Genomic DNA, 26,231 nt, shown 5'->3' on the forward strand with positions numbered 1-26,231 from the left:
CTTAATTGTCTTATGGCAAGCACTGTCATCTCACAGCAAGAAGGTCCGGGTTCGAGCCCCGTGGCCGGCGAGGGCCTTTCTGTGCGTAGTTTGCATGTTCTCCCCGTGTCCGCGTGGGTTTCCTCCGGGTGCTCCGGTTTCCCCCACAGTCCAAAGACATGCAGGTTAGGTTAACTGGTGACTCTAAATTGAGCGTAGGTGTGAATGTGAGTGTGAATGGTTGTCTGTGTCTATGTGTCAGCCCTGTGATGACCTGGCGACTTGTCCAGGGTGTACCCCGCCTTTCGCCCATAGTCAGCTGGGATAGGCTCCAGCTTGCCTGCGACCCTGTAGAACAGGATAAGTGGCTACAGATAATGAGATGAGATTAATTTTACTTGATTGTCTTATGGCAAGCACTGTCACCTCACAGCAAGAAGGTTTTGGGTTTGAACCCAGTGGCCGGCGAGGGCCTTTCTGTGCGGAGTTTGCATGTTCTCCCCGTGTCCGCGTGGGTTTCCTCCAGGTGCTCCGGTTTCCCCCACAGTCCAAAGACATGCAGATTAGGTTAACTGGTGACTCTAAATTGACCGTAGGTGTGAATGTGAGTGTGAATGGTTGTCTGTGTCTATGTGTCAGCCCTGTGATGACCTGGCGACTTGTCCAGGGTGTACCCCGCCTTTCGCCCGTAGTCAGCTGGGATAGGCTCCAGCTTGCCTGCGACCCTGTAGGACAGGATAAGTGGCTACAGATAATGGATGGATGTCTTATGGCAAGCACTGTTGCCTCACAGCAAGAAGGTCCTGGGTTTGAGCCCAGTGGCCGGCAAGGGTCTTTCTGTGTGGAGTTTGCATGTTCTCCCCGTGTCTGCGTGGGTTTCCTCCGGGTGCTCCAGTTTCCCCCACAGTCCAAAGAAATGCAAGTTAGGTTAATTGGTGGCTCTAAATTGACCATAGGTGTGAATGTGAGTGTGAATGGTTGTCTGTGTGTCAGCCCTGTGATGACCTGGTGACTTGTCCAGGGTGTACCCTGCCTCTCGCCCATAGTCAGCTGGGATAGGCTCCAGCGTGCCTGCGACCCTGTAGGCAAGAGCGGCTACAGATAATGGATGGATGTCTTATGGCATATAGATGATCAGGACTAGTTACTAAAGATGAATGAATGAATGAATGAATGAATGTCTGGCTGACCAGGACAGGTTATTGATGGTGAATGAAGAAGCCTTTATTTATCACATGTACACAAGCACAGTGAAAAAAGTGTTTGTTTTTAAGTATGAAGCATGTCATTGTATATACCGTACAACAATTCTAATTGTTTGGTTTACTGTAAAAATGTATTCAAAATAACACACACACACACATATTTGCCTAAATGTTAATGTCCATATGCAATTCCACTTTTTGTTGGACAAACATATACTTCTTCAGCCAAGATACTAGTACATGATGTATTATTTGTTGCTAACTATAAAGTATACCAAAATCTGAAAACAATTTAGGCATATCATGGTGTCATACATGAGGATGTTGTTTTATAGATGCAGAGGGACCCTAAGCTGGACATTAATTTGCATCTGTGTTGCAACAGTTCAACACTGCCGCTGGCAAGACATGGGCCAGGACATTCACAAGACATGACATCACATGCTGTGTTCAGAGATAAAGGGGAGTTCCGTTTGTTGTTTTTGAGGCCAGAAAGGTCGCCATGTTTCCGCATGGTTTTTTTGCAAAGCACATTTGAACTTGAACTGCTGCAAATGTTCTTCTGTCTTGTTCGGAGTTTATTCCTATAGTTGCTTTACGAATAAACCACATTCACAACCACTTTGCATGTTCCCTTCTTTTAATAAAAACCCACAATGCCAACACAAAATCAGGACCATTACAAAAGACCAAAATCACAGATCAAAGGTAGCAAAAATGTAAGTCTACTCTAGAGACAATGTACTTCAGCGGCTCTATGTATGAAGGACAATCTGCTGCCTTCTAGTGGGGAACTGGCTGATAGACCTGATAGCTCATGTCTTTACAAAAATGGCCAGTGCCTTGCACAATTCATGAGTTCCTGGTCAAAACCAAGATTCAACTTATTTGACTCAGCTCATATTGTATATGCCAATAGCTCTCAAAGTGGGGTCTGGGGATCTCCAGGGGTGTGTGAAGCATATCCAGGAGGCCATGAATTCTAATTTTGTTACAGTGATGGAAACTACAACCACCATTATCAAAGTTATTATATTTATTATTGAGTTTTTAGCCTTACTTATTAGCCTGATTTACTGATCTCTTGAATTAAATGGGTTTAATTGAATGGGTTCAGAAATTAAAAAAATAAAAATAAAAAATCTCTCTGGGTCCAAACAATGTAACCATTTAAATATTGCAATAATATTGTAATAATATTGTAATATTGAGCCTAGTTATTGTAATTTTAAGCAATGAGACTAATTATTTTATAAAAAATTAAAAAATTGACAATCCCTGGTATATGCCGTATCAAAGTGTGTGTGTGTGTGTACGCATCACTGGTTAAAATCCTTCCTGAGTACACAAATCCTTTTGCAGGTTACAGCAAATCACTAAGCGGTATGAGATTTAAGTTACATGTAATAGTGTAAATGAGCACTCCTGGGACAGTTCAAGTCCGAGAGAGCCCATGGCTTGTAGATTTTTGTTTTTCCACATGCTAGTACGGTGTGTATGTTCCAATAATGTCAAGTTATCAAGGGATTTATAATTACCCATTGAGTGAAACCATTTTTGCTGGAATATAGAAAGCAAGAAACATTACGGTGCATGGAGCCTCCAGAACTGGCACCGAGTACTGAATACTTCTCAGTTGCAGTGCAGATATTAATAACAAGTTCATTAAAAGATATATGAAAAGCTTTATGGTAAATTATTCCCTTACGAAAATCTACCATGGTTTACTATGGTTTTACCATGGTTTTTATGTAGTAACCATGATTCTACCATGGTATCTCATGGTTATTCTAAGTACTATGAACCAACCATAGTATTCATCTCATCTCATTATCTCAAGCCGCTTTATCCTTCTACAGGGTCGCAGGCAAGTATTACTATGGTTTATCCATGGTAGTAACCATGGATCTACTATGGTATTTCATGGTGATTCTAAGTACTATGAACCAACCATAGCATTACTGTGGTTTATCCATAGTACTGAAGTAGCTGTGGTAGCATCATAGTTGTATGTGTAATAGGTCATAGTAACTACGAAATTAGTTTAAAAAGAGATAGTATGGTTTTTTTAAAAGGATGCACTAACTGTAGTATTACCATGCTTTCGTCCAACAGTCAATGCTGTAGAGAAGGATCTCGATTAACAGCCCAGATACATTAACATTTACTTAGAACCTAAAAATTTAAGTGAACATTGAGGTAAAATGCACCATGGTTTTCATGGTTACCCAAAAAACCATGAAAACCATGAATAACTATAAACCATAGTAAAACCATGGTTAGTTTTCATAGTAAAACCATGATTAATTTTCATAGTAAAACCATGGTTAATTTTCGTAAGGGTTGTGCCAAAAAAAAAAAAGCTGAAGCACTGTATAAAATGTACAGGACCATTCAAATGTTAGATTTAACCAAAATAACGGTTGACAGTGAAGATTCAGGCTCAGGATTTTGCAACATGCTCGTGTCTCCCGGTTACAAACCGCAAGGTAGCATAATGTGTCTCACTGGAGGACTGTGGAGAATGATTACAGACACATTAAAGTATTTATTTTTAAAGTAAAATAAGAATTAACAGAGCCAGGGAAGTATTTCTGTATTTTAAAGCTAATGTACCTTTTTCCTTTCTTTCCTCAAGTCCATGAGATCTTGTTATTAATTAGCTCTCAAAAACAGCCATATAATTTGGCAAATAGACTCACAATATAATTTATACAAAACGTGGCTTTGACCTAATGCCAGTCAGGAAATGGTTATAATCGTTATATACTATTTGCTAACACAACATTCCTGTAAATATACAGTACATGTACCTGTTACTTCCCTGGGTCTGTAAAAATACATTAATATACAGTACCAGTCAAAAGTTTGGGCACCCCTACTCATTCAGAGGTTTTTCTGTATTGTGATTATTTTCTACATTGTAGAACAAAACTGAAGGTGTCAAAACTATGAAATAACATCTGGAACATATATGGAATTATGTGGTAAACAAAAAAAAGTGTTAAAGTTTCATATATTTTTGATTCTTCAAAGTAGCTACTGTTTACCTTGATGACGCTTTGTACACTATTGGCATTATCTTAACCAGCTTCATGAGGTAGTCACCTGGAATGCTTTTCAATTAACAGCTCTGCCTCGTCAAAAGTTAATTAGTGCAATTTCTTGCTTTCTTAATGAGTTTGAGATCAAACAGTAAATAATAACAATAAACAGCCCTATTCCACAACTGTAGTAATCCATATTATGTCAAGAACCACTCAACTAACTAAAAAGAAACGACGTCCATCATTACTTTAAGCCATAACGTGTCTTTTAATTAATAAAAATAAAGAAAAAACATTGAATTAGAAGGTGTCCCCAAACTTTTCACTGGTACTGTATCTATACTTCTTATGCTTACTTGTTGATGTAGCTGTGATGCATTATTTTCCCTCTGGTGCATCAAAATGGCTGAAAAAAATGAACACCTCATTGTTAAAATATTCCTTCAGTATACTGCATATTACAAACATACACTCATATTTTTCCAGATTTCATACCTGAATATACAGTACTGTGCAGAAGTCTTAGGTACATGTAAAGAAATAGTGTAGACCAAAAATGGCTTAAAAAATAAATAAAGTGAAATGAAATGTTTCAACATCAAAAAATGCTATGAACAGTAGTAAGCCATAATAAATGAACCAAAGTCAATATTTGGTGTGAGACGACTCTTTGCTTTTAAAAAATAATAATATCGAAGTCTCAGGTACAGTGAGTGCAGTTTTATAAGGAAATGAGCTGTAGGTTTACCTGAGCATCTTGCAGAACCAGCCACAGTTCTTCTGGACACTTTGACTGTCACACTTGCTACTTAATTTTGCAGCAAAACCCAGTAGCCTTCATTATGCTTTCTGTTTTAATCTGAAAAGTGCTCTCTTATGTAATACTAGCAAGTTACCCAGCATTGCCGGGGTTTTGCAAAATTCTGGGTTGCCTCCAGACTTCCATGTCAAATTTGTTGAGATCCATTGAGAAATGGTGATGTTAACCCAAAGCAAACAAAAATCCAAACATCCACCACCCAGGGGCCCACTGGGGCCCAAATATGGAATTTCTGAGTTCTGCCAAATTGTGGTCATCTCCTGTACCTACGTGCCAAGTTTAGTGAAGATCTGTCAAGAGTTTGTGTTGACAAATGTAACGTGAAAGGCATTGAGGGAGGGGGTGGGTGGATGATGTGCCCCCCCCCCCCCCCCGAGACCTCCCTGGGGCCTGTACAGGAATTTTGTTTATATCTGCAAAATTCCAGGTCATCCCCCGACCTACCTGCCAAATTTGGTGAAAATCTGTCGAGAAATAGTGACGTTAGCTCAAGACAAACAAACAAACTTTGCTGCTTATTATATAGATGCTGCTTAGACACAAAAAAAATTTCCTGTCACATTAAATTTTGTACTGGAAAATGAACGTTTGGACTCAAATGTTTTTGTACTGGCTCAATAATGTAGAAGTCAGAAAATAGAAATCTATCACAACGTTTATATAAAAAAAAAGTAGGGTGCCTAAGACTTTTGCACAGTACTGTACTTTTTCTATATTTTAGAATGGCACAGTACGTACAATATACAGTACTCAGTTGGCTAAATGTTAACTTTACAGGTCATCTATAATATCTTATTCCAGAAATCATCACTTCTTAATTTTTTACATTGCATGTCCATGACATACCTCTTCTGTGGTAGGCGCACATGGCTAGGATTCCCAAGATAATCAGAAGTGAGATTCCTCCCAAAACAACTAAGGGGACCAAACACTGATGTTCCTTAACTGCAATAAACCATTAAACAGTTGGTTTACAGAGGAGAGATAACTTAATCATAGCCAATATGTAACACTGTGGGTGCGTTCCCCAGTTACCAGGACTCAAACACTGTACCTTTTAATAAAATCATAAGTTGTAAATAAAGGTAATATGACATTTTTGAATGAGAAAGAGCAATTCTTAAAGGAGTCCTTCTAAATCTTGTTGGCAAAAAAAAAAGTTTCACTGAATCTAATAGAAAAAAATGTAAAACTTAATTTAAATTGAAAACCAAATGAACTCATGAACAAAATAAGGTCTAATTCTGCAATAACGATAATCAGAAAACAACAAATAATACCTTGTTGTAAATCTTTGTTGTTTTTGTCGTCTTGTGTCTTGTGGTCATGAGTGTTCACTTTGTACTTGTTGGTTTTATCTGGAGCGGAATTAAACAAAAACCAACATCAAATACAAACCACACTAGAGACAATAAATAAAATACAGTACATATAAAATTTAAATTGGTCAAGATTTATTAAGGCCATTTACCCACGACTGTCAGTGTTGTTCCATTACCCATATAATCCACACCTTCATTCAACAATAAACAATAAAATGTCCCGTTATCTGAAAGACTGGCTTCATAAATCGTCAGTATACATAGTACGTCTTGCCAAGCTTTTCTGGTGGTTGTCCTGAAGCCTGACATGTAGATCTTAAAGCCATTTTCTTGTTGGTGCAGGAGCCATCTCACAGAGGAGCACTGACCAAATGCATTTGCGATATCACATGTTAATGTGACATTTGTACCAACATCCACAGTCAGACTGGAAGATTGAAAGACCAGCTTCCCACCTATAATGCACATTAAGAAAATTATAATTTTTTAAAATATAATTTAAAAATAAAAAGACAGAACACATTTTTGATTGTTTTCGTGAAGAAAATGTACATATTTATAGAAAATGTATTTAAAAAATAATAATAATAAACTGCCTTACCAGTATATATCAGCTGAAAGAGAAAAATCAGAAAGAAACTGTAAAGCATCTTGTTACCTTGACTAACCACCCACTTCAACTGATACTTTAAAAAAAAACTGAAATCTGCTAACATCGGCATAATACCTTCATTCGGTTTGCCAAAAAAGCTTCTCTTGTTTTATGACCTCAATTTAAAAACCACAAGTAGGCTACGTCCTTTCAAATTTTCCATAACTGCCTTTGATTGTTAATTATATCTCACACAGCCATCTTGCTTGTGCTACGCATGTTCACATGTTTAAACCGAGCTCTATCAGAGAGGCTTTTCCCTTTGAATAACTGGAGCCCATCATAAGGAAAATGAAAGGAAAGTCTATTACAGGATTTGAACTTATTTCAAAATGAACAGCCATGTGATCTTCAATGAAGCTTCAAAACGAATCACTAGTGGGCAGTGCCGAGCATCTTAGCAGCATGAACACTTAGTTGAGGAGATTTGCCTTATCTTATTTACCAGTTCTCCATGACCTCTTAAAACAATAAAGGAATCTTCTATAGTCGTAAAAAATGGATTCAGCCAACCCCAATCTATTTTTGATCATTTATCTGTTTTTGATCATTTCCATATGGAAACAAAGTTACATTTATCTTCCTGTTGAAAATAAAGTATCCATGTGGATGTGACCCGATGATTAAGCAGATGGGTCCCACCCCAGTGCCTGCTCAGGTACTCAAACAATAAAGGGACTGTTCACTCTCACAGTGAGGCACTGCATCTAAAGCACTGTTTCATTCGAACAAAAGCCGGGAAGAAGTGTTTACAGGCTGAAGAATTAGCACTAATGTGCACTATCATCATCATCAAACAAATGTCTCGTTTTTGGATTATTGGGCTCCTAGTGCTTTGGTCAGGTAAGGTATTAATATAATTTTAAATTTACAGGGACGAAGACGATAACAGGTGGAGAATGAATAATTTGCAATTTTTTAAATATTTACAATTGTGAGCAACAACTTTTGTGAAAACTATAAACTACATTAAACAAAAATGTTGCAAATACTTATTTGCATAAGTATAGAGTATAAGTATAGTGATGTAAGCCAACCTGTTCATTAAAATGTATAAAATGTTTACATATCTTTTTTTGTTTTTTGGTCAAGAACCACTAGAAAGTATGTATGAAATAAACTGTATTCTGTTAGTATGGGATTTACAATTGTTCAAATTTCTAAGAATCTAATACAACAACAATTATTATTATTATTTATAATATAGTTTTTGTAAAATATTATCTGATGTCATTGTCACACATTTTATCCAGTTGTCCCGAAATAATTTTGAATGAAATTTCCTTCATATAAATCCGATGAAGCACAACATTTATGCCTCCTTCTCATATGTTCAAATACTAATGATTTGAGTATTTGGTATATAGCTAATTACCTTGAGTAAATATTTTCCATGGATCTGTATTTGTGCAGGTGTTATTACAGCTGGCAACGTCACAGCAGCTCCTGGACTTGGCACAACAACTTCAAATGAAATATCTGTCTTTACCATTAGTATAAAAATAACTAACCGCATTTACAATGACTCACTTGAGGACAACCAATCAGAGAATTATAAAATGCTACGAAAGGATGTTGAGGATGTGGTAAGATGCATTACTGTTATCCACCAGAAAAAAAAGAAGACTTTTTTAAAAATTTGTAGCTAACCTTTTTATTGGTATACTTTTTCCTGTATCATGAATTTTAAACTGAGCAAACTTCTTATTTTTCTCTATTTGTTCAGTTTTTTGAGATATATCGATTAACACCAACAGCTCAGTATCAAAAGATTACAGAGATGACGTTCAGGTAAAAATAAACAAATAAATAAATAAATGTGTGTTTTTCAACAAAATATTTTTAAAAATAATGATAATAAAGTTGAAAAAATAAATATTATATAATATTTAAAAAAAATCATTGACTCCTTTTTGTAAGCCATGGCCTGGAGTAAATTTTTCGTACTTCTTTCCACAATGTGTAACTTTATTTCCCTCAGCAATGGATCTGTGATTGCCAATTCCACAGTGTTATTTGGAACTAAGCAAAGTGAACAGACTGTGAAAGACATCTTTATTACCAATTATCGACAAAACCACTCGCTGATGCTGGATCTAAACATCAACTACACTGCAGGTAAAAACAAACATCGCTCATATCGTTTTTCAAAAGTATCTGAATTTTTACTACAATACATTAAGCCAGTGAGTAACTGGAGCATTAGGGCTACATACATACATACATTCATTCACTGGATATAAGCAAACGCACACTATGATTGGCTACTCTACTACTAGGCTATCAGCTCATATACCATGAGTAGAGAAAAATAAACTGGCGGAGCGTGTTGCTGAACCAACCGAGGACGAAATAAAAACTCTATATGAAAACAACCCCCCCCCCCCCAAAAAAAAGTGACAAAATATGGAATAAAGTATTTGATGGTAAAAATTCTTGAAAGTTTTTTTTTTCTCCAAGAATTATTATAGGATTTTTCACAAATTGTTACTGTCATTTCACTGGTTTGTTTACATTCTAAGCAGAAATGATTTTGTCAGATGTTTTGTATAAAGTTTTTATTTATCAAATTTGCAAAAAATAAAAATGCTGAGGCGGCACGGTGGTGTAGTGGTTGGCACTGTCGCCTCACAGCAAGAAGGTCCTGGGTTTGAGCCCAGCGGCCGGCGAGGGCCTTTCTGTGCAGAGTTTGCATGTTCTCCCCATGTCTGTGTGGGTTTCCTCTGGGTGCTCCGGTTTCCCCCACAGTCCAAAGACATGCAGGTTAGGTTAACTGGTGACTCTAAATTGACCGTAGGTGTGAATGTGAGTGTGAATGGTTGTCTATGTGTCAGCCCTGTGATGACCTGGCGTCTTGTCCAGGGTGTACCCCGCCTCTCACCCATAGGCTCCAGTTTGCCTGCGACCCTGTACAGGATAAACAGCTACAGATTATGGATGGATGGATGGATGGATGGATGGATGGATAAAAATGCTGTTTCTCAAAATCCAGTGAATGCGGATAGAATAAAACAGTTATTCCACTCAAACTCGTCATATATGCCAACTCGGTGCTACGCGCCTCATCAGCTATCAGCTCATGTACGACTTGATTTCGTGGAATAACTGTTAATTAGACAACAATCTGAAGCCATTACATGCTTTGACATTAATATACACTCAATAGATTGTGGACAATACATTATAGATTTATAAATACATCACAGAGTCATGCATGATTGTAAAACCTTAACTATCGGTATAATTCTGTCTTTGCCTTGAAAATCAAGAACCCATTCCTCTCGCTCTGCTTCCCTTGTCAGACATTTCTCATTCTGTCTCTCCTACAGCTGCATTCATCACCAGCCTGCCCTTGACCATCAACGGCTTAGACAATTCAACACACAATAATAGTGCCACAACTGCAACCACACAAACTCCTTCCACCACTAATACCAGTGACGTCATCCATTCTACTTCTCGGACTACTTCAAAGAGTACCTCAAGCAGCAGCAGTACGGCAGCACATTCAAGCACCATCACCTCAACTAGGTCAACTTTGAGTCCTTCAACTGCGACAGTGCATTCAAGCAGCAGCATGACTACAATCTCTTCTTCCAGTCCTTCAACCACAGCAGTACATCCAAGCAGCACCATTTCAACCGTGTCTTCTTCCAGTTCTTCAACAACAGCAGTACATCCAAGCAGCACCATTTCAACCGTGTCTTCTTCCAGTTCTTCAACAACAGCAGTACATCCAAGCAGCAGCGTTTCAACCATGTCTTCTTCCAGTCGTTCAACCACGACAGTACATCCAAGCAGCAGCGTTTCAACCATGTCTTCTTCCAGTCCTTCAACCACGACAGTACATCCAAGCAGCAGCGTTTCAACCACGTCTTCTTCCAGTCCTTCAACCACGACAGTACATCCAAGCAGCAGCATTTCAACCACATCTTCTTCCAGTCCTTCAACCACGACAGTACATCCAAGCAGCAGCATTTCAACTACGTCTTCTTCCAGTCCTTCAACCACGACAGTACATCCAAGCAGCAGCGTTTCAACCATGTCTTCTTCTAGTTCTTCAGTCAGTCCAGGGAAAACTGCAACTCAAAAGTCCACAGGACCTGAAGGTTCAGACACAGTGGCAACAGAGCAGGGTGTGCCCGGGTGGGGCATTGCCATCCTGGTGCTGGCGGCCATCATACTTTTCTTCATGCTTGTCCTCCTCCTACTGCTGGTGAGCCTCAAATAGACTACCAATCAAATCATTCAAAAATTTAACTAAGCTGTATCATACTATAACATTCCTCTATGTTTCTTCTGCTCTTCTTTGCCATAAATATACTGTTACATAGTGGAGATCTTGTTATACTTCTGCACTGAAACCTTGATGTCAATACAAAACCATTTTTTAACTTGGGTGTAACACATGATTCTGTTGTTCACACCGGTGTGCTCTTGCTGTGAATGGAACATGGCTGTTGTGCCACCATTGCTTTGCTCAAACGTAAAATAAAGCATACTCCTCCTCACAGCTGCTGTTTTGGTGCTGTTGGTGGAGACAGCGTGGCTTCATGAATGTGTCTGATCCAGACCCAATGGGCTATTATAACCACGACATTCCTATGTACTCCACTCACAGCACGTATGACTCACACAACGGCAAGTCACTGGTGAGTGAATCTCCATCTATACTTCCTTCTAATTTTTTGGTTTTACATGCACACTTTACATAACACAGTTTAAGGGAGAATTCACACCAGTCAGAACCTCTTCAATTGCTGATTTGTTGTACTTACTTGAAGCAAGGATCTAAGAGTTTTATTATATTTAGGGTGTACTTAGCATGACCACAGAGTGGTAATGACAATTTTTAAATACTGGCAAAAAAAAAAGGAAAAAAAGACAAAGACAAAGTTTCCATTAGAAGTCCTGGGTACTGAGTGAATGTATTGTGGCACTGATTACAAATGAATCAGTGTAATCAGTAATGCATTTCTTTAGACAACTTAAAAATTAGAACTACATTTGAATTACATTTGGGACCACTTCTTTTGGAGCATGAACTTATATTTTATACTTGGACTTCAGATAGCAGGTTAAAAAAAAAAAAGCTGATTCTGTATGAGCCAGCTTTTGGTCATGGGTCCAAATTTAATCAGCTCTGATTATATGTACACTGCCCAGCCAAAAAAAAAAAAAAGTTGCACACTAATCTCTAGTTGGACCGCCTTTCGCTTTGATTACAGCACGAATTCACTGTGGCATTGTTTCAATAAACTTATGCAATGTCACAACATTTATTTTAATCCAGAGTTGTATTACTTTTTCACCGAGATCTTATGTTGAGGATGGGAGAGTCGAACTACTGCGTAAAGTCTTCTCCAGCACATCCCAAAGATTCTCAATGGGGTTAAGATCAGGACTCTGTGGTGGCCAATTCATGTGTGAAAATGATTCCTCATGCTTCCTGAACCACTCTTTCACAATCTGAGCCCTAATTTTATGCCTACGCCATCAGGGAAGGAAAAACCCATTGATGTGATAACCTGGTCATTCAGTACATTCATGCCATCATCTGACTTCATTTTATTGCCCCATAACGTTGCTGAGCCTCAACTTGACCACCTGAATCAACCACAGATCATAACGCTGCCTCCAGAGGCTTGTACAGTAGCCACTATGTATTATGGGTTCATCAATTCATATGCTTCCCTTCTTACCCTGACACACCCTTACTTATACCTGACATCTGGAATAGGTTAAATCTGGACTCATCAAACCACATGACCTTTTTCCATTGCTCCAGAGTCCAATCTTTATGCTCCCTAGCAAATTGAAGCCTTTTCTCCTGACTAGTCTCAATAACAAATGGTTTTCTTTTGGCCACACAGCTGTTTAGTCCCAATCCTGTGAGTTCTCATTGCGCTGTGTGTGGAAATGTTCTTACTTTCACTATTAAACATAGCCATGAGGTGTACTGTTTTTTGTTTGTTTTTTACAATTCAACTTCACCAAGAATTTAAGTGATCTCTGATCATAGTCAGGATTTTTTTTTTCCCACCGACATTTTTTCCATGAACTTGATGGTTCACCACTATCGTTCCAGGTTTTAATAATGTATTGGACAGTTCTTAACCCAATTCCAGTCATTTCAGTAATCTCCTTAGTTGTTTTCTTTGCTTGATGCAGGCCAAGAATTTGACCTTTCTGAAACACAGTAACACAGGATACATCTTCCAACATGTTTGTTTAAGAAATGAGAAGCTACTCACTGCAGCAGTTAGGGTTAAAAGAATTGTACCCAACTGAAACACATTAATCACTGCAGTAATTATCCAATCAAAGGCTCTTAAAACTAGACGGCCTTTTGGTTTCATAAAATTGGTGAAATTTAGTTCCCTCTGAAATTTGGTCATGGTGATACATGTTTATTTCTGTAATATCTCAAAAAAAAAATGCAGGCCATTCTGTGCCTGGGAAGTTATTTAATTTGACGGGATTCCTGAGCAAATAATGTGCATGAAATCACTCGCTTTGCACAGTCAAGCAGACAGAGGAATTCCGTGTGCGCACACGCAGGTTTACCTTCTTCTTTTGGGTTTTACGGCAGCTGGCATCCACAGTGTTGCATTACTGCCATCTACAGGTTTACCTTTGACTGTGCACTGACAGTTACATCATTCTGTTGCTAAACGAACTGCTGATCACACCGAGGTGCTCGCTGACCGCTGATATTTATTCGTTTGGTCCTGCATTTCTTTTTCTTTGCAACATGATGTCTTTTCTTCTTGCTTTCTGTTACTGTAGTCGGGCTTTCACGTTTCATTCACACACTCACGTCCTCCATTTTTCTCTCCTGTTTCAAATTTGTATCCCACAATGCATTGCGTGACGGGGAAAGCCCACCATGTGATGCATGATGTACACTGCAAAAAATTATATCTTAGCAAGTGAAAATATCTTGAAAATAGTTGAAATGATCTAACATTTCCTATCAGAAGAATACAAGACACTAATTTTAAGATTCCAACCAACTTATTCTAAGATGTCTTATCAAGTAAAAATATCTCTGTCCATGCAGCAAGATAATTTCACTAGTATTAAGTAACTTTACCGCGAGTTGGCCTAGTGGTTAGCGTGTCTGCCTCTCGATTGCGAGTTCTACTCACGGTCAGGTCATACCAAAGACCATCATAAAAATGCTACCTACTGCCGTCTGGCAAGGCACGCTGTAATACAGATGCGAGTGAGGAGTCAAACTCTCGTGGTTACCAGAGGACTTGCCCCCCACTCTAACCCTAGCTATGTAATAGGCAAGAGGCTGAGGGCTACGGAGATTGGCACCGGCACATGGCGTGGGAAGGGACTTTGATTAAGTAACTTTCTCCTCAAATTCAGTTTTCAATTTTTTGCAGTGTAGTATCTTGAATTGTGTCATGGTGAAGCAGGAAAAAATAGCAGAGAATTTAGGGCCATGTGGCCCTAAATTCATTAACTGTTCCATTTAAAAAAAAAACTAATAAAATTGGAAGTCTGTGATTTGAATTCAGTAGCTTCCGGTCCATTAAACAAAAATAACTGGGTGTCAGGGAAAATTATTTTTATGACCTACACTTGAAAAAATCTGAAAGGCAGTCTACTTTTAAGTATTTATTTAAAATGTTTTTTATTTTGGGCAGGGCAGTGTAGTTGACATTTGGAATCTGATTCTGTAAGCCAGATTACATGTTGTTGCTACCCAGCACCTCCTTTAGTCACACACATTCACACCTGCATCATATACAGTACCAGTCAAAAGTTTGGACACACATCTAATTCAATGGGTTTTCTTTACTTTTTCATTAAAGGACGCATCATGTCTTAAAGTAATGATGGATGTCGTTTCTCTTTACTTAGTTGAGCGGCTCTTGACATAATATGGATTACTACAGTTGTGGAAAAGGGCTATTTACTGTATTTTTATTGTTTACTGTCTGATCTCAAACGCATTAAGGCGGCAAGAAATTGCACTAATTAACTTTGGCGAGACAGACCTGTTAATTGAAAAGCATTCCAGGTGACTACCTCATGAAGCTCATGAAGTTAAGATAATGCCAATAGTGTGTAAAGCATCATCAAGGTAAACGCTGGATACTTTGAAGAATCTAAAATATCAAACATATTTTGTTTTAACACTTTTTTGTTTACCACATAATTCCATATTTGTTCCATATGCAATTTCATAGTTTTGATGTCTTCGGTATTGTTCTACAATATAGAAAATAGTCAAAATGCAGAAAAACCTATAAATGACAAGGTGTGTCCAAACGTTTGACTGGTCCCGTATACGGTACATGACTACATATCCTACATGCTTATCCTTTGGCAATCAGATGTAAAGATGGAAGGCAACAATAGACTCTTGCATGGACTCCCCATGCATCCCCCATCTCCATGTTCATCCAGGCAAAACTGGTTGCTGTTACTAAACAGCCCCCAATCCCACTTCCCTCCCACCTGTACAGGGCTCTCTTTGTGCCCAGCCAGCTTTGACAGGGAAACCTGAGGCGTGGGAAACTCTACTCCGGCGCTGTTTCTCTATCCCACAACTGTCCTGGAACTCACGCTTTATCAGACCTCACACTGCACTGTCTTCATCTACCCATAGAAAGAACACTGCCTTCACGCACACGCGTCTGTAGCATTTAATGCACGGTTATGTTCCTCACTGAGGATGTTCATCAGTGCCACAAACATTTCTGTAGTCTGATTTCTGTAAATGGTCTATAACTGATCTCATGCTATCAAAACCTCTTGCCCAAAGTGATTAGTAACTGAAACGGCCATTAAGAGAGAGGAATGTGTTATACACAGCGATATATGTTCATGGGACCACAAGCTACATAGCCATTAATTAAAGAAAACATATTTATCCGTCATTATACATATGATATTACAACGTCTAAATGATTATCCTAGCACTCTGTTTGAAGTCAGTGAAGACTGTTGCTCCATTTCACTCACACAAAGAGGCCATTGATAGGCCATAAATAAGCCTGCATGCTGTCCACACTACAACAAACTCACACACAGCAGCTCCCGGAGAAGGAGTTTTGCCCTTTCTTTACTCACTGGAACCTAACTCAGTGAACTATGAAACCATGGGAAAATGTCAGTGAATTGATTGCAAATATTAGGCAGTTCAGTATTCAAACAATACTAATTCTCTAACAGAATCTTAATTAACAGGATTCAGGCTCAGAGAGACCTCATAAAAACCGGACTGGAACATATGCAGTGAACAAGTGATGCGACGCCCAGGGCTTAAAGTCAAATGGTGCAACTTTTGGATTAAACAGTGAAAGCCACATCATAATTTACTCACCACTACTCAGCAACAACATCCAGGTGCTGTTTGGTTCTGCTGCTCCACCTTCCACGTGCCAGTCCAGCAATCGAAGAGGCACCATGGCAAAGCTGTTCACAGACTGTAATACCAAATAACCAGCGGGGATACGATTGTACAATATTCACAATATATAACCATGTTTTCAGCACACTCACAAACCACTACATATTACTGTCACTTTGGACAACTGTAATGTTCTATGAGACAGTGTCTGTTTGCTTTAAAACGGTTTACTGACAGAGTTAGCAAATACATTTAGATAAACTGGACTGCTTCTAACTTGCTAATATTATTGCTATCTATTGCAAAACGTCATTTCAGATTGGTCTGTGGTGCTTTGCGATGAAGGAACTATTACAATGTATATTCTTTTTTGGGGAAAAATAAAGGAAAATGTTTCATTTTATTTTAAAAAGAAATATGGTTTGAAACAAATACTTTTTTCTTTTTTTTTTGCCAATTTAACCAGGAATGTCTCTGGTTAAACGATGTTGAATGGGGGTAGGTTTAGGGATATTAAACTGTGCCAGTGTCCAGATCACCTCAGCCCCCAGGGTCATTACTTCCTGGGGCTATTGTGCTCATAAAAAGGTTTCTTTGTGTGGATGGGACCAGCTCAAAGATTCTCCTGCAGGTCTCAAAGGGAAGAAGAGGGAAAGAGAGAGACAGAATGGTGATAGACAGACCTTCAGTACTGTTAGAAAAGTGGAACCCTTCACCTAAAGACCTGTTCTTCATAAAAGAAAAAACAACAACATAAAGAAGTGAATCAAATGTTAGACCACTCCTAGATCAAAAGTCTGAGTGTGCAGACCAAGCTGCAGATCTGAATTACACTGAATCTACAGGAGCAGTCAAAAGTTTGGACACACCTCGTCATTCTGAGGTTTTTCTATATTTTGACTGTTTTCTACATTGTAGAACAATACTGAAGACATCAAAACTTTGAAATAGAACATATGGAGTTATGTGGTAAACAAAAATTGTTAAAAAACACAAATGTTTCATATATTAGTCTTCAAAGTATCCAGCGTTTACATTGATGACGCTTTGTACACTATTGGCATTATCTTAACCAGCTTCATGAGGTAGTCACCTGGAATGCTTTACAATTAACAGGCGCCTCGTCAAAAGTTAATTAGTGCAATTTCTTGCCTTCTTAATGCGTTTTAGATCAAACAGTAAATAATAATAAAAATACAGTAAATAGCTCCATTCAACAACTGTAGTAATCCATATTATGTCAAGAACCGTTCAATTAAATAAAGAGAAACGACATCCATCACTACTTTAAGACATGAAGTGACTTTTATTTAATAAAAAATAAATAAAAACCACTGAATTAGAAGCCGTGTCCAAACTTTTGACTGCTACTGTCTGTAGAAACATAGTCTTGCATGTTTTGTATCGTCAAAATTTGCTCTGTGACTTGTTCCATATCTCTGCTTACATCCTAGCACACTCAAACATATCCCGGCAAGGTGGGGCTGAGACTGATAAACATTCACCTGTAACAAGGTGATTGAACGCTTTTGTATGACACAACAGTGAAATAACCAAAAGTCCTTTTAGGCATTAAAAGGACTGTGTCCACACTGGAACAGGGTGGAACTTTCACACACACTTGTGGCCAAAAATGCTTTTTGAATTATCCCTATTAATGAGGGATCCAGTTACAATTAGGATCTAACTATCGAAAGAAGAACCTTTGTGTGTGTGTTTCAATGAGAAATTGAGTTTAAATCCAGTAAAATGTACACAGAAACAGTTTATACTGCTCTGCTGTTACTGTATCTCTTCAGTTCAACCTGCAGTGTTAGGAAAATGACTAAATAAAACATAATGCATCGTTATAAAAGCTCATGATGCACTTGTATGCATAAAATATTTTTTTTCTGAGACTATTCTCACTTCTTGTAAAATGCTCAGCATACAAATGACTATAATGAATCTCCCAAAACATGCTGCTCAACTGGGACACAAATAACCTACATCATAGTTTATACAAGTGATCGTGGCCCTTATAAGACCACGAGCATTCAACATGGCCTGTTCCAAAGTTAGTTTTACAAGAAATAAGACCACACCTTATAAGCTTACCAATCAGCATGGCCTTTGTAACACTCACTGTGAGAACATAGGACAAATCATGACTATTTGAACATAATAAATTAATAAATCAACAGATTCAATTAACTGCACTACCTGATTAGTGGGTCTGAGTGAAAACTTTACATTTTAAGCAACTATACTAAGCAATTATATAATAATTTGTTTTAAAGGTAACAAGAGTCTTTACTGCCCCCTTGTGGCTGGCAAACATTTCATGTTTAATTAGATTAATTAAAATGTTTAGAAAAAGACTGGAGATGTTCATCAGAAGTAAGATCCTAGCATCATCTTTTTAATGGCACTTAAACCATGTCGGTGCATTCTGAAGGGAAATATCAGCTGTATATCTGGGGTCCGCAGATCAGGCATGAGAGTGAGAAAGCATCTGCTGCAGTTAGTCGTTCTCACAGCTCGCTGCCAGGGTACTCAGCCAGAGCTCTAAGGCGTACTTGGTTCCGGTGCTAACCCGCTCCACATCCTCGCCCTCAGCCGGAGCCCGGTTACATAACACTGACACGGGCAATGTGGACTCGCTCAGCTCCCCCTCACGAGACACCTCAGTAACACTACCACAGAGAACATCACAAGCATTAGAACATTCAACATCAAGACGTTTTATTTATGATATGCATTTAGAGAAGCTCGGTTATGAATGTTGTTCACAGAAGGTTCTACAGTGTTCCCCAATTCGCTGATCAGCTAACGACCAATTCTCTTGTTAGTAAAACTGTGTTGCAGCAGAGTGAGCACTAAACTCAACAGTTCTGCAAATAAGACCGCTCCCAAACTGACCATGTGTCCAGAGTGACTGTTTGGGGAGTAAAACATTAATTGTTCAAACAAATTTATGTATTTCACAAAACATAAGATGATCAGACTGTTTACAAAATGTTGTTTGTTGAACTGCATATCTGCATGCTACAGGGTACTGTAATATTAATTTTTTTTTTTTGCAAAGCACACTTCTAATTAGGTATAAAATATCTAAATACCTGACAGATTGAGGAAGATCGGCAGGTACACGAAAAGACTTTTCCTCCCCATCCACAGCAGATACGATAGCCCTGACCAGTCCTGCATCAACCCAAACACAAGCACTCACCTCAGCAGGGTCTGGCCTCATACAGGACTAATAAGAAAAGAAGGGACGGGGTCACAGCTCAGAAAGAAAGATGGATGGATGGATGGATGGATGGATGGATGGATGGATGGATGGATGGATGGATGGATGGATGGATGGATGGATGGATGGATGGATAGGAATGGTGCTTGAAAGTTTGTGAACTCTTTAGAATTTTCTAAATTTCTGCATAAATATGACCTAAAACATCATCAGATTTTCACACAAGTCCTAAAAGTAGATGAAGAGAACCCAGTTAAACAAATGAGACAAAAAATATTATACTTGGTCATTTATTTATTGAGGAAAATGATCCAATATTACATATCTGTGAGTGGCAAAAGTATGTGAACCTTTGCTTTCAGTATCTGGTGTGACCCCCTTGTGCAGCAATAACTGCAACTAAACGTTTCCGGTAACTGTTGATCAGTCCTGCACACCGGCTTGGAGGAATTTTAGCCCATTCCTCCGTACAGAACAGCTTCAACTCTGGGATGTTGGTGGGTTTCCTCACATGAACTGCTCGCTTCAGGTCCTTCCACAACATTTCGATTGGATTAAGGTCAGGACTTTGACTTGGCCATTCCAAAACATTAACTCTATTCTTCTTGAACCATTCTTTGGTAGAACGACTTGTGTGCTTAGGGTCGTTGTCTTGCTGCATGACCCACCTTCTCTTGAGATTCAAGTCATGGACAGATGTCCTGATATTTTCCTTTAGAATCTGCTGGTATAATTCAGAATTCATTGCTCCATCAATGATGGCAAGCTGTCCTGGCCCAGATGCAGCAAAACAGACCCAAACCATGATACTACCACCACCATGTTTCACAGATGGGATAAGGTTCTTATGCTGGAATGCAGTGTTTTCCTTTCTCCAAACATAACGCTTCTCATTTAAACCAGAAAGTTCTATTTTGGTCTCATCCATCCATAAAACATTTTTCCAATAGCCTTCTGGCTTGTCCACGTGATCTTTAGTAAACTGCAGACGAGTAGCAATGTTCTTTTTTGGAGAGCAGTGGCTTTCTCCTTGCAACCCTGCCATGCACACCATTGCTGTTCAGTGTCCTCCTGATGGTGGACTCATGAACATTAACATTAGCCAATGTGAGAGAGGCCTTCAGTTGCTTAGAAGTTACCCTGGGGTCCTTTGTGACCTTGCCAACTATTACATGCCTTGCTCTTGGAGTGATCTTTGTTGGTCGACCACTCCTAGGGAGGGTAACAATGGTCTTGAATTTCCTCCATTTGTAAACAATCTGTCTGACTGTGGATTGGTGGAGTCCAAACTCTTTAGAGATGATTTTGTAACCTTTTCCAGCCTGATGAGCATCAACAACGCTTTTTCTGAGGTCCTCAGAAATCTCCTTTGTTCGTGCCATGATACACTTCCACAAACATGTGTTGTGAAGATCAGACTTTGATAGATCCCTGTTCTTTAAATAAAACAGGGTGCCCACTCACACCTGTTTGTCATCCCATTGATTGAAAACACCTGACTCTAATTTCACCTTCAAATTAATTGCCACTCCCAGATATGCAATATTGGATCATTTTCCTCAATAAATAAATGACCAATATATTTTTGTCTCATTTGTTTAACTGGGTTCTCTTTATCTACTTTTAGGACTTGTGTGAAAATCTGATGATGTTTTAGGTCATATTTATGCAGAAATATAGAAAACTCTAAAGGGTTCAAAAACTTTCAAGCACCACTGTACGTACATACATACAAACAATCCAGTTACATGTTTCTTCCATCACCAGTTAAATAACATTTTTGATCCATATAACTGAGCTTAGATGACATAGGCTGGCATTACCTGTAGCTGGAGGTGTGTCTGATTACTGCAAAGTAGCATGTAGGTGACAATGTGATGTCTCTGGGGCAGTCCTCGGGACAGCATGGGTGGGTATACTGACTGCGGAAGAGACAGGTTGTGAGAAGAGTTTTATGTTTCTCTTTACAGGGGAAAATAACATTCAAAATGACTACTTTGGATATTAGCTACTGAACAAAAATCCTGGATTAGAAAGGGTGGAAAAAAGATACAAGACCTAATACATGGAGATGTTTTGACAGAAATTATCTCTGGTTTCAGTGCAGCCTTTTACAACGTTAGTGATTTATTAGCATTTTACAAAGCGGCTTTTTATTCCGTGCTACAAACAAAGACTGTTTGCTTTGGCCTAATGTCTCGGTACATCAGCACTCTGAGCTCACCTCCCAGAGGCCCAGCAGCTGAGAGGAGGAGATGTCCTCAGGGTCCAGTTTAAGTCCAGTTTCCTCCCTTAGCTCCCGCAGGCCTGCATCCAACAGCTAATGCAACACAAGAAAGAGGCCATACTTAATGTCTACAAGATGCAAAATATGGTCTGATCTTTATTTGATTAATGAGCCTCTGGTTTATCTGCACAAGTGATATATTAGTAAAGGTTGGTTAAAGTAAAAACATAAGAAACAACAGCAAAAAAACAAAGGCAGAACAGTTTCTACATGTACAGTCACCTCCTAAACTTTTGCCACTCTTCATGAAAATGTACAAAAATAATTAAAACATGCAATAAGGTGTTTGTTTTTTTAATACAACAAACAGTATTGGTATAGGTACATTTATTTTGATGCACTTTTTAAACAATTTTGTCATGTATTTTTATTATTTTATAAAAGGTTCTTTAACAATGTGTAATACAACATTCATACATTGCACTTACAATCACCTTATATCTCCCATCCCACCCCAACAAACCTTTATGCCAAGGAAGAAATTCCCTAAAAAAAAAAAAGGATGCTCATGGTGAATGACTGCGTCGTTTTTGAGCTTTGCTTCACAATGCGCTCTCAATTACTATTAAAGTGCATATCACGGGTAAATTCAGGAGCAAGATCAATGTAATTCTCCTATTTTATATTAAACTTTGGTCAAATATCTGTAACATTCTGCATTCTCTGCAATTTTTTTACCTTGCGCAATACCAGAAAAATTCAGTTGAAATCAAGCCATTTGAGGCGAATTGGTCCGCCTCTGAAAACACTTGGCATTTGGATTTCCCGGCAAACATTGATTTTCGTGACATCGTGTGCAGGACGCCTCCTTCTGAATCCTACATCAGTGCTGGTTTGTTTATGAGAAAACGACCTGGTGGTTTTCTGCAAATTTCTTCAACGTTATCGCGTAATTATTAAAATGGTTAACAGATGTATCGTAGGAGGGTGTAGCAACACCAATCTTGATGGGATTAGTACTCATCGTTTTCCAAAAGACAGGACAATGAGAGAGAAATGGGAGCGCTTGGTCTACACAGGCTGTGCACTGAAACCGCGCAAAGCTCGCGCAGCCTGCTGGCGCTTCCGCAGGTGACGTCACGAATCTGGCTCCAGACTCGCTTGGGATTTTTCCAGACGCGTTTTGTTATTTTATTTTTTTCTGCTGTAGACGGATGGCCTTGTGCAAAATTACCCTTCTGGATGAGTGTGTAAAAGGGACATACTTTCATTTTAAAAAAAACACAAAATTGGTCCAGAATATGCACTTTAAGGAAGTGTTGTTAGCTTATCAAAATAAGTCAGCAGAGGATCCCAGGTTTTATAGAATTTTTTGGTGGATCCTCTGAGAAAATATTTGCTCTTTTCCAGTTTTAAAAATATCATTATGTCAGAAAGCCATACAGATGCTTTTGGTGGGGCTACTGATTTCCATTCCATGAGTATTCTCCGGCGTGCTATGAGGGTTGCAAAAGCAATAACATTTTCTTTACTGCTGGGTATTATGAAGTCTCCTCCTTGTACCCCAAATATAGCTGTTGCTGGGGTGGGTTGTAGATCTACAGTAAGCCAAAGGCCTCATTCAAAATCTTAAATATTGATGTCCAGAACTCTCTCATCTTAGAACACGTCCAGAACGTGTGGGTTAAATCTCCTCTGGCCATTCTACAGCAGTCACATAAATCGTCTTCATTAGAGTATATTTTGGCCAGTTTTGCCTTACTGTAATGCATACGGTGGAGAATTTTAAACTGAATTAAGTTTAAGCGTGCAAAGGAGGAGGACTCATTGACACTCAGCCCACATTGCCTCAGATATGTCAGTCTTTATTTCTTCTTCCCATTTAGCTTTAATGCTATCCATAGATGTTTTTTGGATGATATAATTAAGTTGTATATAATAGATATCTGGCCTCTAAGGGTAAGAGGAGTTTGAAGTATGTCATCCATAACTGAATGTTCAGGTAACTGAGGAAAGGATGGGATGTGTGTTTGAATGAAATGGTGGATCTGCAGGTATCGGAAGAAACTGGATTTAGAACTACTGAATGTGTTGGAAAAGTCAGTGAAGTTGGGAAAGACCTGGGTAATGAAGAAATTATTGCATGTAGTGAGGCCTTTATGGCCCCACTGTCTGAAGGTGTCATCCAACTTAGCAGCTGGAAAATGGTGATTATTACAGATAGGACTATGTATAGAAAGATCAGACAAGTTAAATGTTTGCCTAAACTGTATCCAGATCCTAAGTGTAGAACTTACTACAGGATGAGAAGAGAACCATGAAGGAGAGAGGGGAAGTTTTGATGTAATCAGTGAGGCAAGTGATGCTTGCTTGCAACACTTTGCTTCTGCACTGCACCAGTCTGTTTCAGGGGTCTGGAACCAATAAACAATTTTTTGCAAGTTTGCTGCCCAATAATAACTCAAAAGATTTGGAAGGGCAAGCCCACCTTCTTTTCTTGGTCTTTCAAGATATGTCCTTCGTAGCCTTGAGGATTTACCTCCCCATATAAAGTGTGAAAGTTGCTCTTCTGCTGAGCGAAAAAAAGACTTTGGTAGAAAAACTGGAAGACTTTGAAATAAGTACAGTATAAGTACCACCTCTGGTACGTCCCTGAACGAAGGAGAATGCACCACACTTAAAAGCCTGCGAATGATAATGAACGAGTGGCATCCTCTTATAAAACCCGTTTGGTCGGTAGAGACTATAGCTGGTATCACATCGCAAAACACGACCCAATTTTGAAGAATTGCTAATCAATTTCCCCAGTATATCGCACAGAGATGCGATGCAAAAAGCTGGCCAACGTCTCTAAGAAAATTATAAGCTTTCCTTATTTCCTAATATTCCCAGAGTAACTGGGTTAGTCAGTTGCCGATTGTCCAGCAGGGGATGGATGGATAAATTAATAATAATAATAATAATAATAATAATAATAATAATAATAGAGGTGGCGTAGTGGTTAGCGCTGTCGCCTCACAGCAAGAAGGTGCTGGGTTCGAGCCCCAGGGCCGGCGAGGGCCTTTCTGTGTGGAGTTTGCATGTTCTCCCCGTGTCCGCGTGGGTTTCCTCCGGGTGTTCCGGTTTCCCCCACAGTCCAAAGACATGCAGGTTAGGTTAACTGGTGACTCTAAATTGACCGTAGGTGTGAATGTGAGTGTGAATGGTTGTCTGTGTCTATGTGTCAGCCCTGTGATGACCTGGCGACTTGTCCAGGGTGTACCCCGCCTTTCGCCCGTAGTCAGCTGGGATAGGCTCCAGCTTGCCTGCGACCCTGTAGAAGGATAAAGCGGCTAGAGATAATGAGACGAGATGAATAATAATAGAGACGACAGTTTTCCGCTATCACGGTAAACGGACGTAAAACACAGAATCTGGTATTTGAAACGGAATGTCCAAAAAGTTTATTTGCACAAATTAAAACTAAATATTTTGTATCAAACAAGCCATTACGGTGTCGGACTTCGCCTTTAACTTCTTTAGGGCATTATAACTTTTAAGCATAAATAGCATTATTCATGAAATTTAGAAGTACACCAAAACTTTCTTTAGCATTACTCAGAACTCTTGATCACAGAATTAGCCTTAAAATGAGCGCTGAAATAGATGACCTTCCTAGCTGGATATGAGTAATGTGTAATGACCAAAAATGGGTCTTAAAGCTTGGTGTAGTAGTTGTACCATTACATTTGCATATTAGCACAATGATATAAAGGCTCGCTGCAATACAACATTGTTGTAAACTTGTCATAAGACTCGTATCTTTATTTTCTGTCACTTACACATTTATTACTTAATATATATCGAAACAAGAAAATGCTACACAAAATTTTGGAATCGCCACACAAAATTACTATTGTATAGCTTTTTTTTTGCTACACACAAAAAAAGTGTGTTATCTTGAATGCTGTTGACTGCTGATTTGAATGTAGGTTTGAGGTCATTATCTTGTTGAAAATAGTGGTGAATGATATGATAAAAAAAAAAAATCACAATACTCAAAGTCATGTCTACGATACACGATATGTATCACAACATTGTACACAGGTTTGCTCACAAGCTGCCAACAGTACAGTAGTGTTGCGTTTAAAGACTGTTCAATGATACAAAATATTTAACATTGGAAAAGAGGGGGGAAAAAACAAAAATCTGTGAATGTTTTACGTTTTAGAGTTGTAAAGTACAAACTCACACCAGCTTCTTCCAGTCGGAAATAAAATTTCTCGAAAGAAAAAATAAAATCATGAGAAAATTGATCATAATACCAATACTATATTGTGACTTCACCCTGCCCTATTTGAAAAATCCCTTAGGAACGTCAATTTAGATCCAAGT

At 38.7% G+C, this 26,231-nt stretch overlaps 1 protein-coding gene across 2 annotated transcripts in view; it reads right to left on the reverse strand.

The window, feature by feature from the left end:
- Positions 1 to 1,806: 1,806 nt before the first annotated feature.
- The window catches only part of nudt17 (nudix (nucleoside diphosphate linked moiety X)-type motif 17), a 33,333-nt gene continuing 8,908 nt past the window's right edge, over positions 1,807 to 26,231 (reverse strand). Inside the window, exons 5-14 of one of the 2 annotated variants that reach the window (XM_060921851.1) lie at positions 21,855 to 21,950; positions 21,454 to 21,552; positions 19,500 to 19,636; positions 16,372 to 19,073; positions 6,975 to 6,987; positions 6,523 to 6,828; positions 6,332 to 6,409; positions 5,898 to 5,966; positions 4,588 to 4,637; positions 1,807 to 3,699 (exon numbers count right to left, since the gene is read on the reverse strand). In XM_060921851.1, the coding sequence (XP_060777834.1) occupies positions 18,902 to 19,073; positions 19,500 to 19,636; positions 21,454 to 21,552; positions 21,855 to 21,950 (504 nt within the window). In that variant the 3' untranslated portion in view covers positions 1,807 to 3,699; positions 4,588 to 4,637; positions 5,898 to 5,966; ... (2 more) ...; positions 6,975 to 6,987; positions 16,372 to 18,901. Of the gene's footprint in view, positions 3,700 to 4,587; positions 4,638 to 5,897; positions 5,997 to 6,331; positions 6,410 to 6,522; positions 6,829 to 6,974; positions 6,988 to 16,371; positions 19,074 to 19,499; positions 19,637 to 21,453; positions 21,553 to 21,854; positions 21,951 to 26,231 lie in introns of both variants that reach the window. The other variant, XM_060921850.1, reaches the window with a different exon arrangement.

Source organism: Neoarius graeffei, chromosome 5, assembly GCF_027579695.1.
Source record: "Neoarius graeffei isolate fNeoGra1 chromosome 5, fNeoGra1.pri, whole genome shotgun sequence".
NCBI classification, from domain to species: domain Eukaryota; kingdom Metazoa; phylum Chordata; class Actinopteri; order Siluriformes; family Ariidae; genus Neoarius; species Neoarius graeffei.